General features: G+C 39.7%; 1 protein-coding gene across 1 annotated transcript in view; it reads right to left on the bottom strand.

Annotated features, from left to right (window-relative positions):
* nf1b (neurofibromin 1b) overlaps positions 1-16,288 on the bottom strand; it is an 80,214-nt gene that overhangs the window by 60,877 nt on the left and 3,049 nt on the right. The window contains exons 2-15 of the mRNA XM_022680977.2: positions 11,590-11,733; positions 11,393-11,476; positions 8,967-9,157; positions 7,621-7,727; positions 6,748-6,815; positions 6,335-6,410; positions 6,080-6,237; positions 5,286-5,459; positions 5,034-5,162; positions 3,817-3,891; positions 3,601-3,732; positions 2,105-2,239; positions 991-1,095; positions 819-898 (exon numbers count right to left, since the gene is read on the bottom strand). Coding sequence (XP_022536698.2) covers positions 819-898; positions 991-1,095; positions 2,105-2,239; positions 3,601-3,732; positions 3,817-3,891; positions 5,034-5,162; positions 5,286-5,459; positions 6,080-6,237; positions 6,335-6,410; positions 6,748-6,815; positions 7,621-7,727; positions 8,967-9,157; positions 11,393-11,476; positions 11,590-11,733 — 1,658 coding nt within the window. The remainder of the gene's footprint in view (positions 1-818; positions 899-990; positions 1,096-2,104; positions 2,240-3,600; positions 3,733-3,816; positions 3,892-5,033; positions 5,163-5,285; positions 5,460-6,079; positions 6,238-6,334; positions 6,411-6,747; positions 6,816-7,620; positions 7,728-8,966; positions 9,158-11,392; positions 11,477-11,589; positions 11,734-16,288) is intronic.

The raw sequence follows: 16,288 nt of genomic DNA, 5'->3' as shown, positions 1-16,288 counted from the left end.
TGGTTATATATTAATCAGGGTTCATACATACATACTTTTTAACCCATGACTTTTCAATGCCTTCAAGGCAAATTTTCCTGAAGATACAATTTTTAAAACATCAGTGCAGACATGGACAATAAAACCAAAAATCACCTAAAGCTATAATTAAAATTGATTATAGTAGATCTAAAATGAATAAGATAAAATATTGACACTCAATATTTAATAATAAAATGTGTGTCAGATCCTGAGAGCTCCACTGTGCAGGGTGAAATTACTAAATTAACTCTGAGCTGATGTATATCTTAGCTCAAAATAGATTTTCCCAATCAATAAACAGAAACACAAAGATTTTAAGACCAAATTTCCATGACTTTTCCAAAACGTTCTGGGTATTTTTATTTTTCCAAAACTTATTCAGGCCTGGAAATTGCTATTATTCATTTTCATGACTTTTCCAGGTTTTTCATGACTGTATGAACCCTGATTATTACATGGGCTCATTTATAGTTAGAGATGTAGAGTATGTGTAGATTTGATGCAGAGGCATAAACTGGCCTTCCATGCTGAGAGGTGGGAGAAGATAAATAAATAAAAAATGCATTTTTAAAAGGTCTCATTCCATCGTTTTTAAAATAATTTTAAAATAGTCTAGTTGTGGTCTCTAGTATGAATGAATGCCATGTGAACTTATTTTGTTTTTGTGAGGAAAAAAGTGCTCAAGTGTTTTTATTTAGCCCTGCTTTATTTCACTGAACTAGAGGTCTCTGAATAAAGACAGGATCTCTCTACTGGTCTTCAGGTACAATCTGCTGGCTTCTGTTGTCCTACATTACCTGATTTCCCAGAAAGTCTCCATAGGAGTGTCTGGATTCCACAGCTCAATGGTCTCTGGCTGGTGCAGGACCAGCAAAGCCTTCACAAGAGAGCACACATCTATTTAATACCAGATTAATTCCCATTCTATTTCACCTTTATGCCCAACGATGTATCATTTAGAAGACTTACCTCCATGGCCTCCTGGGAGATGTCGCCCATGTTGGCGAGAGGCACCAGGTGCACCAAGCCTGTGATGAGCTCTGTTGTGCTCTCCTGACCCTGTTTCCCTGGGTTCTGTTTCACAAACAGTCACCGTGGTCAGAACCAGGGGGTGGGGGGGGGGGGGGGGGGGGGTTACGATTCATTATATTGCGATATATTTCTTTTTTTAATATAAAACAAGTCACATCATAAAAATAATGTGCAAATATTTATACAATCTGTGTAAAAGAAAGTCTTGGGGTGTTTTTTTTTTTTTAATTACCGTATTTTTCGCACTATAAGTTGCACCTAAAATCCTTTAATTTTCCACCAAATTAACAGTGCACCTTAAAATCCAGTGCGCCTTATGTATGAATTCTACCAGTCAGGCTGTAAAGAGCAGTAAAGCCACTCTTCTGAAATACAGCGTTATACAGGAGTTTCAGTAATGTTTCACCAGCACCGAGACTGTAGCAGTATTAGCATTGTTCGCTAACTGTGCTAAGCGCCATCTCTTTTGCTGTTTAGAGAAGAGTATATCTGACTGTAGCCTATGTGTTTACTGTGTTAAAACAAGCTAAGTGGGATGAACCGCTAGCTAATATTCCCCTGCTAACCAGAACATTTAGGGTTCGTCAGTGTTGCACTGTCAGGCAGCATTTACTAGAGATAGCAGTTATCTGCTAATGCTAATGCTGCTGCACCCAGCCTTAGTGGAAATCTGGAAATCTAAGCTTAGTGTAAACAAACTAAAGCGCTTTCTCACTCAAATAAACAGTTTTCAGGAGAAGACGAAATATCTTGTTTACTTAGCTTAGCTTTACTTAACTTAGTTAACCCCCACCCCCACCCAACGGCAAGACCTGCTGAATTAGAAGGACTCCCCTATTCCTTACTAGTGTTACATAATGCGTCTTATAATCTAGTACGCCTTCTGTATGAAAATAGATGTTTATGTATAGTGCATCTTATCCAGTGTGCCTTATGGTGTGAAAATGGTGTGAACATTTTTTTCTTTTTTTTAAACAGAAGGTATTTTAACAGAATGCTATTTTAATGCAAAAAGATACATTGCACTATGAAAAACACCACAAAAACTCACATGTAGCATTAGTTTGGGGTCAGCATGGATGAGCTTGACCAAGGCCAGCAGTAGATACTTGTGACTCCTGGTGTCCAGGTCTGTGGTCTTCTCTTTGAACTTTAGGCTGGTCATCTTCTCCCTTAATGTCAGACTCTGGTGTCGACAGAGAGATAAGAACATAAAGGATCAGTTACAAAGTGATCATTAGAGGTGGCAACATCTAGAACCAGGAAAACCAAGGGAACAAGTTGTAGGGCTGGAGGAAATAGACAAATACATGGAAGGCAGATCAAACTGGTAAACAAGGTTTCTTCATTTTATTTGGATGATATTGTGGTGTAAGCAACGCTAGCCCATAATCTCCTGTTCTAAACTAAAAAAAAAGCATGTAAGATACCAAACATGGCTGACTGATTGCTGATCCAAACACACCCATCAGATTATCAGGTTCATCAGATGTTTCATTAACATCCTTAAATTTCTGATCTATGTCTGCAGAGGAGCTCCATTCAATTCACACTTTGTTCCTACACTAAAGACTCCCACTCAACACACACACACACACACACACACACACTGTGGTGAAATCACAGGGATGCATACGCAGAGCAGCTGAGCACAGAAAAGGTGGAGGACAACAGGGGCTCTCTTTTCTGTGGCATCCTTGAGGAGTGGATGGGGTGGGGAAAAAGTGGGAGGAGCAACGGTTGGGCAGGGCACAGAAGAGTGAGGGTTGGGGGGGGCAATACTTACTGCAACAGAAGCCCATTGCCATGTAAAACAGTGACTAGCTGGCATCTGGTCACAAGTGAGCGACAGCAGCCAAGAAATAAATAAAAAAAGAGGGGATCAAAAGAAAATAAAGAAGAAGAAAAGAAAAAGAAGCATAGGACAAAGCAACCGCCAATATCAACGCCACAATTAGAGATCTGTTGCACCTGCTGTCCTCCACCACCATGAAATGAGACACACACTCATGCTCCCAGAAAAACAATGATACACATTTTGAATCAAACATTCCCCTTTTCACATCTCTTTTCTATAAACTCTCCAAAAGGTTAAGATTCTGAGGACAGAATTAGGGTTTTCTCAGCCACCCCATATGTAAAAGGAATGGCTAATATCCATTATTGCTGGCCACAAGAAGGGATGGATGGATAGATTAATGGAAAGGAGGAAGAATAGATTGAATGGCAGGATAGAGGGCTGGAATGAGGAAGGGTAAGGACAAAATGTGCTTATGAGATTTTTTATTCACCACCAACAAACTAGGAATTTTAAGCTTCTTTTAAAAAGGAAGGGATACAGTGAAGGCAGGGTTGTTTCAATAATCACCAAAGATCTGCCTTGTGCATGCTGGCCAGTATTCAACCTGACTCACAAGATATCACCTCATAACTTACACAGGTGGGGCATCTGCACAGGTGAGTTAACACTTTGTGATGAATTTACTCGCTGGTGAAATTCCATGACTGTATCTTAATGTGTGAATTTGTATGTGAAAAGTTCCTCACCGGAGTCATGCGCAGTGGAGTGTGCGTACTGCAGCCCTGTGTGATCCGACCCAGCGTCTCTGTGAACATGGCTCGCAGCTCACCAGAGTAACAGTATACGGCGTCGATCTTGGGCCACCAGTCCAGTGGAGACTGCAGGAAAAGGCAGAAAACCATCAGCCTGTTTTTCATTTCAGAACAGAACAGAGACAAACGTGTACCTTTAGGAAAACTTACATTAGTGATGATTCTGTGGAGGGAGTTCATCAAGACGAAGTGGAAGGTGGGAGGTGAAGATGATGCCAGGCAGACCTGAATGGCAAAAAGAGTAAAGAGGAGCCGGAGTTTCACACACATGCAAGTCTATAAGATGCTACTTAACAATTCAGAGCCCGAGTCAAGCCTCTGGGGTGTGAATTTAAATCAAACCCAATCCCATTTCACCCTGTGGTCCTACCCTTACCATACCCCTTTGTTTTGTGTGTGCACTCCAAGAAGTAGAGGTGTCCCGATTCTCATTAGGCTGGAGGGGTAGGGGGATAGGATAGGGCTTGTGAGCCCTTCATACAGAGATTTTTCTGATGCAAATTTCAAACTCAGGGGTATGAGAATCACTGGTAAGATGGCGGAACAAGCGATCGATGAAATCCAAAAAAGTAAGTATTTTCCTTAAAAGTTAAAAGTGATGATTAGCACTATATTACCATAGTTTAATGTGTAGATTAAATGTTTTATGGCTGTATTCTTCATAAAAAGCATAGCAGTTTGCCTCAGTAGCTAGCTTTCCCGTTCCACCTTAAATGGAATGGAAAAATAAAATAAAATAAAAGCTATTCAAAGCTAATTTTAGCTTCACTTCACAGATGAATTAAGGAATGGACAATAATAATTAATTTCTGCACCACATGCCCTCTTTCTGAAGACATATGATGACCTAACTAGATAACCAGCAGCTAGGTTGCTAAACTTACGTATCAGGTGCTTGAAGGGTTGTCTCAATTCTTAGGTGGAGGGTTTTACCCCTTCCCCTTGTAACTCTGTTCCTGTTTACTCTGGTGTAAGTGGTAGGGCTAAGGGGTGAAATGTGATTAGGCCTTGGTCAAGTGTTGAGTCTCAATAGTAAGTCTGAGTTGAGGGACTGCAAATCTGGCTGCATCTGTGGGATCTGAACCTAGTCAAGCATTTACTATCTGCTAACTTTGGCTACATTGGCTAAACTGCACTAGCTAGTTAGCAATTTGGGACACAACACACATTTTTGTTAAGGTGTTATTAGCAATTGAGTTGAAATTCAGTCAATTTATAACTTGAGTTAAATTTAACACAATGTTCACTTTGCAGTACTTTTGAAATACCTGATCTCAGATCGGTGACTCTGTAGCAATTACTGTCTGATCAATTTTAAGGTTTGAAAACAAAGCTATGTAAGGTGGTGGTGGCAGTGGCACTCTGACCTTGAAGTGCTGGTTGTTGTGCGGGTTGATGCGGAAGCAGGAGACGAAGCAGTCGATCATCAGGTCCACATCTGCGCTCTGGCTGCCTGCACCCCGGGAGAACGGCTTAGCCGGGTTAAATAACAGAGCCTGGGGGAGAGCATACACAAGCTACAGTCATACAAATCTTAATTGCATCTATTAATATGCTTTTCTCTTGTGGCCAGATCCACTTCATTGCTATTAATACAACAAAGACCATTGACCACAGACCTTCAGGTCCACAACAATGGACTGCACCAGAAGAAAGATGACAGAATGGTCCTCCCAGTTGATGTAGGTAGAGGCTTTGCACAGCTTGACGCAGGCGATGGCGGCACTCTCGGTTAGTTGTTTGCTTCCCCCATGGCCTGCCAGCGCTTTCCTCAGATTCTCCAGGAAGAGTTTCTTAATAAGCAGAGAAACAACATATATTTTTTTACTTGGACTGTCAAGTTTAAAGCGTTAATGGACATGTTTGAAATCAGTAACATAGTATTATTATTTTTTAATGCAAAAGTTTTTTAAAGGGACAGTGTACGCATTACTAAATACTGGCCGTTACATATTTCCGCCAGGCCATTTAAATGCTCATCCCCCCATTATATGCATGTATGCAATATCAAACACTTCCTAAGATTTTTATACTCAGAAAATTAAGTTCTAATTTAAAATTCCTTTCAACCAAGCCCCAAGTTGGCTTTATTTTCTCTCAAACATACAGGTAAATACTAGTATTTTAATTGGCACCACTAATATGAATATGACAGCATTTTACATTTCTTACATTCATTCTTTTATTTACATTTAAATATCCACTATAAAAATTTGCGTCTTAAAGAGGAAAAAATGTGATTAATCGCAGTTATTCTCAGAATATTGTTGTGATTAAGCTGACACCACTAATTTTTAAATATGCTTAGCAATCAACAACACTCGCTCAAACGGATTACAGTAACAATTTTGACCAACAGCTGTACACACACACACACACACACACACACACACACACACACACACACACACACCTTGTTAACCTTGGTGTCCTCCACTGGCTCTCGCGACAGGTCTTGTATGATGTTAGGACAGAGGATGAGAAGGATGATCTGCAGCGGCCAGACAGCTGCTTTCCTCTTCGCACTCTCAGCAAAACTGTCTACAAGGTCAAACAGCTTCTCTGCACAGTCTTCACAAACAGACACACACACAAGTGAAACATACACAGTTAAATAACATAGTAATGCTCATATATATAATTAAAATAACACAGGCCACACTCTCACCAGCCATATCTGTCTGGGGTCTCTGGTACAACATAGTGAACTCATCAGGGTAGTTCTCCACCCAGTTCCAGAATGCCTAAAAATAAAATATACATTAAACGTTACAGACGTGCAAGTCTTTTAAAGTCGTTGGTGCAGTACTTCCTTAAAATTATACTTATAGGTTTGGAAAAAGTCTGCTGAGTTAAGATCCACTAGAATGCAAAAATAACAGCATGTTTGTTTTACAGAACCCCCTACATTCAGACGGCTATCTTTACAAGAAGTGATCATCATGTTCACTAGTTTCTCTTCTGTTGAATTATTTCTTTAAAAATCAGAATGTCAGTATAGCTTTAACAAAAGTAGAGAGCATTATAAAAGTACTGAATGACTTCCACTGATTTCAGAATAGAAGCACAACAGGAACTTACTTTCTCCAAACTGCAGATCACACTCAACTGAGCGGGCTTCTTTAGGGCTTTAAATTTGAATACCGTTTCTGCAAGAAGGATGGAAGAAAATAATTAATAATAAAAAAAAAAAATCTTGAAATATACATACTTTACAGTTATGTGCAGCTTATAATACAGTATTATTATTTGTCTTTGACACTGAGCTTATAACATAATGAAAATATTTGTATCAATATTTTACAATACTGTATCAATTCTCAAAAACACAGAATGGATTTTTATTTAAAGTCAAACAAGTGCTGGATGTTTCTCTCCTGAAAACTGTTTATTTGGGTGATTAAAGGTCTTCTCTTTATTTACAGTAAGGCTGGGTTCAGCTGCATGACATGTTTTTAGAACAGTTGCCCTAAGATTCGCTTTTAAATAAATCACAATATATTGTTGTTCTTACAGTACTGCATAAATAATCAAATAAATAAATTGTAACCCCTGTATTGTAATGTGTATCATATCACATGGTCGCACTAATCAAATGAACAGGGTAAACTAGCAGTGAAGCATACTGGTTATCAAATTCTATGAAAGACACCAATAAATTAATAATTTCTTTTATTTGCTTATTTAGGAGTATTTTGTCCTTTTCAGTAACACAAATGGTGTTTCATTATAGTATCCTATAGTATTGTCTTACGATATATTGAGTATTACAGAAACATGAGATCATCATTATTGTGGGCAACAAATCATAATAATATTGTATCATGGGATGCCCTATGATTACCACCCCTACTACTAAAAGTGATTCTAAAAATCAACACACACACAATAGAAACCTGGAAGATTCTGGACTGTGACTAACAGTACACTACAGTATGAAATAAAGCAACAAACCTTGCAGGAGCCTTTTCAGTTTGGAACAGTCCACATTGATGTACCGGATGAGCTCAATGTCGTGAACATCCACAGCATCCTCCGTACATACTGTCAGTTCCTGTAACCTGTATAAACATGAAAACATGTAAACATGTAGTAAATTTCATGATGATCTGCAATTTCTTCACATTTTTTTTTTTATGTTTTTTTTTTTTTTTTTTCAAACCTAGAAGCTCTGCTGAGGAATGCAGCTACCTCACAATACGACACAGCAGGCTGACCTGAAATCCCACTGGCTGAGTAAACAACAGGGAACAAACGCTAAAAGCCTGAATGATGGAGGCGTTCGAGGGTAACTGAGGAGAACACTCTTAGTAAAGTCATGGCTCATGTTTAAATCAGTAGCCACATCTTCACATCTCCAATATTCAGTAACCCCCCACCCAAACACACACACCAAAACACTGTAGTGTGTGTAGAGATGCATTTACATTAAGTGAACATGATGGTGAGTCTGGATTTTAACAAAAGCCCATCAATATTCAACATCCAGGCTTTGACTTGGCCATTCCAGAACTCCCAATTCCTTCTGGGATTTACTGTAATGTTTTGGGTCATTGTCATGTTGCATGAACCAGCTCTGCTTTAGCTTTCAGACAGATGGTCTCATATTTTACTCAAGCACCCTTTAATACAATAAATAATTCATAGTGGATTCTATGATGGAGAGATTGCCAAAATCCTGCTGTAGCAAAGCAATTCAAACCATGACACCTCCAACCCCATGCTTCACAGCTGGTATGGTTTCTGGTTCCTAACAGTAGGGGGGGTTCTTACATTTAAAACAAAACCCATCACAGCAACCTTAAGTCTTTTTCAGTGGTCTTTTATAAAAATGTGAACATGTAAAGATTCAGACCTAGTTTAAGTCTATTATTTTTTACACATGTTGTGTCTGGGTAGCTTTGTGTCATTAGAGGAAGTCCTTTGGTATGACCACTGCAACTGTGGGAAAAGTTTACTGCACCACTTAATGAAAAGTACCGGTAATGTAATTTATCAAAAAGAAATACCAATGATGCCACAATACCTACACCACAAGTAGAGCAAGGTAATACTAAAATCACTGCAATCAATTTAGGGGATTTATTTGGTACATTTGTTTTGACATACTGATACCTTATGTAATTTATTTCACTCTCTCTCATAAATTCCCCAAAATGCCACAAAAATTCCAGTATCATCTCAGAGTGGTTTTTACACAGCTTGTTGATCAGGGACCTTCCTCCTGCTTGGCCCCCCACATTGTATTTCATTACTGTACTCAAACACTGCCCTTAAATTAAACATGCAGGTGTTTAAACCTGGTGGAGATGCGGCTGAAGACGGCGTTAAAGTTGTTGCAGCTGAGTGAAAACAGCACCCCGGAGGCAGAGTTGCGCAGCTCGGCGGCGTACTGGTTCCCTTCCCTGTACGTGTGGATGAAGTGACAGATCTCCGGCAGCAGCTGCTTCACCAGCATGGTTTCATCCAGGCGCATACAGTCCTTGGGTTGCTGGAGATGAGAGATGAAGAACATATACAAGAGTAAATCAAAGTTAAACTTAGACAACATTTGAAATTTCATTAAAATAAACCTAATTGATCAAAAGTTACAGATATTTCTCTAGGAACAGAATTCCCCTTTTTTTTGTGGCCCGCCACGTAATGGCTTGGACAATATCGGTCACCTGACAGGATCTCAATAGGATTCATATCCAGGTTTTGACTTGACTTCATTGTCATTGTCATGTTGCATGAACCAGCTCTGCCTCAGCTTCCATGGCAGACAGTCTCACATTTTGTTAAGCACATGTTTAAGAGCTTGAAAAGAGCATGAAAACAAATATTATGACAATATATACTACTGATACTAAGGGAGAGGTAGAGGGAGAGAGAGAGAGAGAGAAAGAGTATGTTTATATTGTACATGGGTCCATTAACCACTACACTCTACAATGTCTATAGAGCAGCATCAATGAGTTTCACAGCTTTGGTCACGTGGTTACAAGTTGTTTTTTTTCTTTTTCCTTTTCAATTAAAGGAAGACACAGAGTGAGCGTGAGAAAAAGTAAGAGAAAAAGTGAGAGAGAATGCATGAGAAAAAAGAAGAGAGAGAGCGAGAGAGAGTCAGGCTTCAGTCACAAGGTCCTACTATTGTGCCATGTATAAAGCTGAGGGCCAAACAGCACTGTGCCATCTGAGCCTTCTGAACAGGAGCAGAAACAACCATACTGACCCATTCTGTTTGTTTTGGATTTTGTAGCAGCCAACGGAGTCTGTAGGGTTATTTAAAGAACACAGAAAGAAGAGCCAAAAGGTGGAGAAGCAAATAATTGCTTAATTAAGTGCACATTGCACCAGTAAGAGTGTGAAGGTTCAATTAGCAGGGTAAGAGCACAGTTTTGCTTAAAATATTGCAATGCACACAACATTATGGGTGACATACCAGAGTTCAAAAGAGGACAAATTGTTGGTGCAAATTTGCTGAGTGTGCAAGGACACCACCCACATGTACACACTGAGGACCACCAAAGCGAGCATCCCAAGTCTTCACTGCACTTTTCCAGGCTGTGAGAGGATATAGCCAAGTCCAGCTCAGTCCAGACCCAGTACACTGTATTCTGCCTAATGCTTCTGCCTGATGCGTCCTAAGCTTAAGTTTCCCTTCAGTCTCCAATACAATACAAGAGCCACACTACAACAAGGACTTTGGGTCCAAAGTCTGGCATAGAGAAATGGAAAAGAGTGGCCTTGCCTCTGTTTGCATAAAGTAACTGTTAGTAAATGTTGATCATTTTATTAAGTAAAAATCACTAATAACAATAACAATGATAATTATTCATGATTCCTCTAGTCACATTTTTCTATTTCCTAAAGAATTAAAATCGATTTAAAGCCAAGTTATTATATTACTAAACTGCATCAGAAAGAATATAAATTCCCATATTTTGATATTGCAATGAAGACAATAAAAGAATGATCCTAGTAAAAGAAGCCCTTTCTTTTGGCTACCCCCTCCAGCAAAATTTTTACACATGCAAGTTAGGACAGGCTGAGATATACAGAACCATAACTAAAGGTAAAAGAAACATATGGACTGAGGCTTTAGCATAAGTTATATTTCTATAGATCTTATTTTTATTCTTTAACATGTTTTTTAATTTGACTTCTCTGTGTATTTTCTAATTTGTAAAGCACTTTCAATGATGTGTATGAAAGGTGCTATATAAATAAACTTGCCTTGCCTATAAAATCCTGTAATATTGTGTTGATGCAAAATGCTCCAAAGTTACATAGTGCACTTACTAGTGTGTTAAGAGTTGCAATGTTAGATACTATCTTACTATTTTTACAGTCAGTAAAGCATTAAAAGGAAATCTGCTTTTTCGAGTAAAAATGCTACATATAGTGCAGCTTTAAGGAGTCATTTTGCTGGACATTGCTGAATTCTCAGAAGTATCATTCGCTGAAGGACTGGCAACCAAGCGGACACAGAGACAGCAAGCCCAGTGCAACGTTAGAGCTGAAGGAGTGGGGGCAGTCCCGCTGGAGGCTAACGGCAAGACCAGGAAGCACCTGCAAAACTCATCTGCTTTAGCTGGCAGACGCAGCAGCGCATCTCTGGGGGCTGCGGAGGCCTCAGGATGGGGAACAACAGGGAGAGAACGATTTACAAAAAAACAAGAAAATAGAGAAAGAGAGCGAGAGAGAGAGAGACAAAGAGAAAGACAGAGTGAAAGCAGCTCACCCCCGCAAGGCACTTCTCCAGCGTGTCCAGGATGATGAGCTGCGAAAGATAGAGGTTCTTCTCCGCGGCATCTCCAAATATTCTCTGCAAGAAAGAGAAGAAAGTTTGTTAACTTCTAAAAAGCAGGAAAATATATTTATGGTTAAATGCTGCTATAAAAAAACAAAGAAAGCTGAGATACAAAAATAAGTACTCACCATATTGTTCACATTCTTTAGTATGTTGGTGAGGCCACTGATGACCAGCGAGAACTTGTACTTGGAGATGTTTATGAGACATTCCCTGTTGTGCTCTGTGCTGACTTTGGTGTGAGTGTTTTGTTGTCCAACTTTTACAGGCAGCTAAAAAGACAGAAAGAAAGAAATAACAGGTCTAAAAAATAATTTTGGATATAAGCATGAAGCCATACAGTTTAGATAAGGAATGCTGCTGATTTAGACTAAAACAAAAAACATGGCATATTTAAAGTGACTAGATTACTGTGTATTAAGTACATATTTTACTGGCTCAGTAAAATGCACTGGATTATGATGAATGATAAATGCTCTTTTACTTACGATGTTTTAATTATGATTTTTTTATGATCCCTTTGGAAATCTAACTATTTTCACACAAACAAACCATATACATTCTTTTTTTGGAAATAAATCACACTCAGATGGTAGCCCATACAGCAGCCGCAATATTACATAACGGTCTTTATTTATATCTTGTATAAAATGGTTTTAAATGTATATATAAATATTTCTGATATGCCCATAGCTACTAGTGACTTATAATCCAGTCTGACTGACCTTCCAGATCATTCAGCTCACAGCTCTTTAAAAACACTGTAGTATTTTTTTATTTATTTTTTTGCAAAAAGTTTGCTGCACTAGTTCACAGCAGAAAAAAAAATAAACAAAAGATTGGAACAGGATCAGGCTTAACATAGCTGATACCTGATACATTAAAGAAAGCCTTCGTTGGGACACCCCATATTAAGAAAAACAAAATCTGTGCAACCAAACACAGTGGTGACATCATAACCAGTGGCAAATATATCCTACTGATGGTTCATTGGAGATGAATCTTAATGGCTTTATTAAATATGAATAAAAAAAGAATAGTACTATACTACTATTTCATGACAGTGTGGGTTAACTCTGGGTGCACTTCTACACAAAATCATAGTATGGATCGTTGCAAAAAAGTAAAATAAAAAGTTTGGGAATGTGTTTATAGAGACTATTTTGATGACAACATTCTAAGTTAAGTATTACCAATAGTTAGCAGCATTAACCTAGCATTTCCTATGTAAACTAAACAAGCAAAAATCAGATAAACCTGTCTTGATTAATCGACTGAATCGTGGGTCAGTGATAAATTACATCCATTTACAATTTTTAGGCAAACAATTTAATCAAATTCTATAAACTATTATTCAAACTTCATATTATTGGCCACATAGCAGCAGATAACAATACAGCTTTCTGTTTGTATCGCCAAGCCCTAAATTAACAATGGCCCCACGCAATGGAAAGCCTCTATCTCCATCATTGGTGGGTCATTTTCTGAGTAAAAGCACCGCTCCAACAATCCAACAATCAGGACGAGCAGCTGGCCAAGCAGGCAGTTGAGTCCAGCAGAGAGGGCAAAGAGCCGGGGAAGCCCAGAGGGGCCGGAGGGACACTCAGAGGCCCCAGGCTTCATCTCTTTTTATCACTCACACACCCACCCACCCACACCCAGGAACAAAGAAGTCTTTGGCGCAGTGCTGCACCCCTCCAGGCCGCAGATGAACACCTGCAACAGCCCAAAGACACACACAGACACGCAGGCAGAGTTAAAAGTAGTCATCATGCTTCTTCACCGCTATGCATTCGGCTTATAATCAATTAGCCCAGAAGGAGGGGGCGAGGACAACTAACATCTGTTTCAGGCGGGAGTCCCCCTCACTTCCACCCAGCCCCTGGGTTCGAGGGGAACCCACCACCGGCCTGCCAAGAGACGACTTGCTGCCAGAGGAAGAGCAGCCAAACCAAATGAAACATGTCAGGCCGCAGTGGAGGTCGGCCAACTTAGTGCAAGGGAAGAGAAACATGCAGAAGTACAAAAATGACCACCTGTGCCAGTCAAAAGTTTGCACGCAACCTAGTCAATATGATGGGCTCTGCATTATTGAGTGGACTGTGGATTATTGGTTTTACACTGCAGCGACTAAATCAGAACAGGTGTGTGTTTGTCAAGTGGCATGAAATTTGGTGGGAACACAAGCTAGAGGAAGACTAAGATGAAACTTTTATAAGAGGCCACTATGGGTTCAACGGATTATGCAGTCACAGTTCAGTAGAATACCCTCATTCATAAAAAAAAAAAAAAAAAAAAACACAGCCCACAAAGAAGGAGAAGTTGTTGGAATGAGATGTAATGAAACTTTACAAGATAGTGTCCCCAGAAAGGAATTAAGCCTAGTTTTATAGTACACAGAATTTTGAATGGAGATTTTCCACTGAAAAGATCATACAGTCTATGACTACGCTTAATTCCTGTATGGAAAACTACTTTTAAGTGAAAGAATAAGTTTACTGGGTAAAACTGCATAACTGTTAAGCTACACACAACCCTGTTGAGCTGCCTCTAGTCTGGATACAAGATAAGATATAGTTGAGTTTTGTGGCATACAGGTTTGAAGCACTACCCATGTGGCTTCCATACTCAAATCTGACCATCTTAAGATTTCATACGAAACATGGATTTGTCTCTAAAGACAAAACAGTTCCAGTTTATAGTAGTCCAGGTTTTTCCTTTACAAGAACACTGTAAACCAAGGTGATGTTTTGATTTGATTTGTCAAAACAACCATCTTGCTCATCTCCAATGTCCAATATTGTGGACCCTCTTGAAGTCCGTCAACTGGGCAAAATGTTTAGAGTACAGCATTACTGATTTCTAGCCATCAACAATTTCTCACTAAGAGGTACACTACCCAAAAGTATCATTTGAGAGTCTGTAGGAAAAGCACTCTTGTGGTTTGGCCCAATGTCCAATCAGACAACATCTGTAATAATTTACACATCTGCATATCTGAGACGTAACTGTAGGGCAAGTTTTGAAGCAATCAGGGGTATGTTATTATGTTAATTGGTGTATTCTTCATTTTCGAGCCCCAGGGTTGAACGTATCAGGATTAGATTGGTATACCCACAGTTTTGATATCGTCTCAACTGAAAAAAGTGGACTACTACTGTACCCATTGACCTCCCTGACCCCAAACAGAGAAAAAGTGCTCACCCAAACACTGGGAACAGAAAATGGAAATCTCGAGACCGGACATTTAAAAAAAGGAACACAGGCAAACCCTCACTCTTCCTCACACACAGAGCTTGTTGACATTCATATTCATGCCAGTCCGGCAGACACTGGGTCACTTTGTTTCACAGGGGCAGTTCAAAATTCCCTTCAGGTCACAGACAAGCCCCTTTCCTTCCTCTCCTTGTGAGCACTTTGGCAGAAGCCACTGGGGGAATGGAGAGCAGACCAGACCTGAGTGGACCCCCTTGCCCGGAGCACTCGGAAACACATCAGAGGCTTACCTTTGGGGCTGAGAGGGGGACGCACTGCTTCTTACACATCCAGCACAAACACTCCAACTGGGGCATCTCCAGTCATTAATGAAGGACTCTTAAGAGCAGGAGCTTCTCACTCGACTGAGCTTAAACTTCCAGGCCATGGCATTCAAGATGCATGTTCTCGTAAAAGAAGCGTGCCATGGGCCACCAAAACAGCTCCCTCCGAAGACCTGTGAAGGTGATTTCTGCAATACCTGGTAGCAAGATGCTGCAGCAGATCCTGTAAACCGTGAGTTGGAGGTGCTATGTATCAGACCACCTGTTCCAACCATAGGATGACTTGAACGGACTGCAAAATGTTCAGTGTTTAAAATGATTTATGAATTGTAGTTTTGTAATTGAGAAAAATACATTTAAGCTATTTAATTCATGCATTTATGGAATTATGGAAAAAGTGGAAAAACTTATCAAAACCTGCAAAAAATTATGCCTGGCACTCAAACAAGCATGCAGCTAAATGCTTTATTTCACTGCATCTCTAAACTGGGAAAACTCTAAACTCTTAAATTTATACTTCTACATCGAACCTATGCTGTAGCCTACGCGTCTTTAAACTGCAGAGCGATGCAGAGCCACTGATACATGCAGACAGAAGTATAAACGCGTTCCGCTGCGTAGCACATTCTTGCTAGACACATGTAGGCTACAGTGTAGGTTAAGCACATACATAAATTGGCTTTTACTCGGCTGCCCATGTGATGTTAAAGAAAAGAGGATTCATAGGACAAGAACACCGTCTTTTATCACTCAATGGTTGGGTTCTGTAAACTCCAGTATACTGTTTACATGTAGGCACATTCCATGGTGGGCAGAAGTGAGTACGGGCACTCTGACCTCTCTGCCTTATTTAGCATGGGGCACCACACTGTATTTTGACACACTGAAGCCCAAAACGTCCTGGTCTTCCAATGCCCTGTTGCCAGTTTATGGTTTTGTTGCTGCTCATGCCATAACAAATAGGCATTCATCATTCCTGTCCGGGACAACCCAACTTGCCTTGCCATTTAGAGGTGCTCTAACCCAGTTTTCCGGATTTAACCTTATTACAGCGATCCAACCTTCCTACGGACATACAAACTACAAGACCTGACTATTCAAAAGCACTTAAAAGTAACCCAGACTTTCCAAGGCACCACTGCAACATTGTCATAAAGGAGTAACAATAAGCATATTTCTTTAATTTGTTTTTTAAATAAGATAAGGTTGTCACATCTAAAATGTTGACATCCACGTGTATCCAGATATTTACCTCAATCAATTATTTTGTTATCAATGATAGCTTATC

The sequence above is a fragment of the Astyanax mexicanus genome, chromosome 20 (genome assembly GCF_023375975.1).
Source record: "Astyanax mexicanus isolate ESR-SI-001 chromosome 20, AstMex3_surface, whole genome shotgun sequence".
Lineage (NCBI taxonomy): Eukaryota > Metazoa > Chordata > Actinopteri > Characiformes > Acestrorhamphidae > Astyanax > Astyanax mexicanus.
The sequence above is the reverse complement of the archived record's forward strand: the minus strand, read 5'-3'. Positions and strand labels throughout refer to the sequence as shown.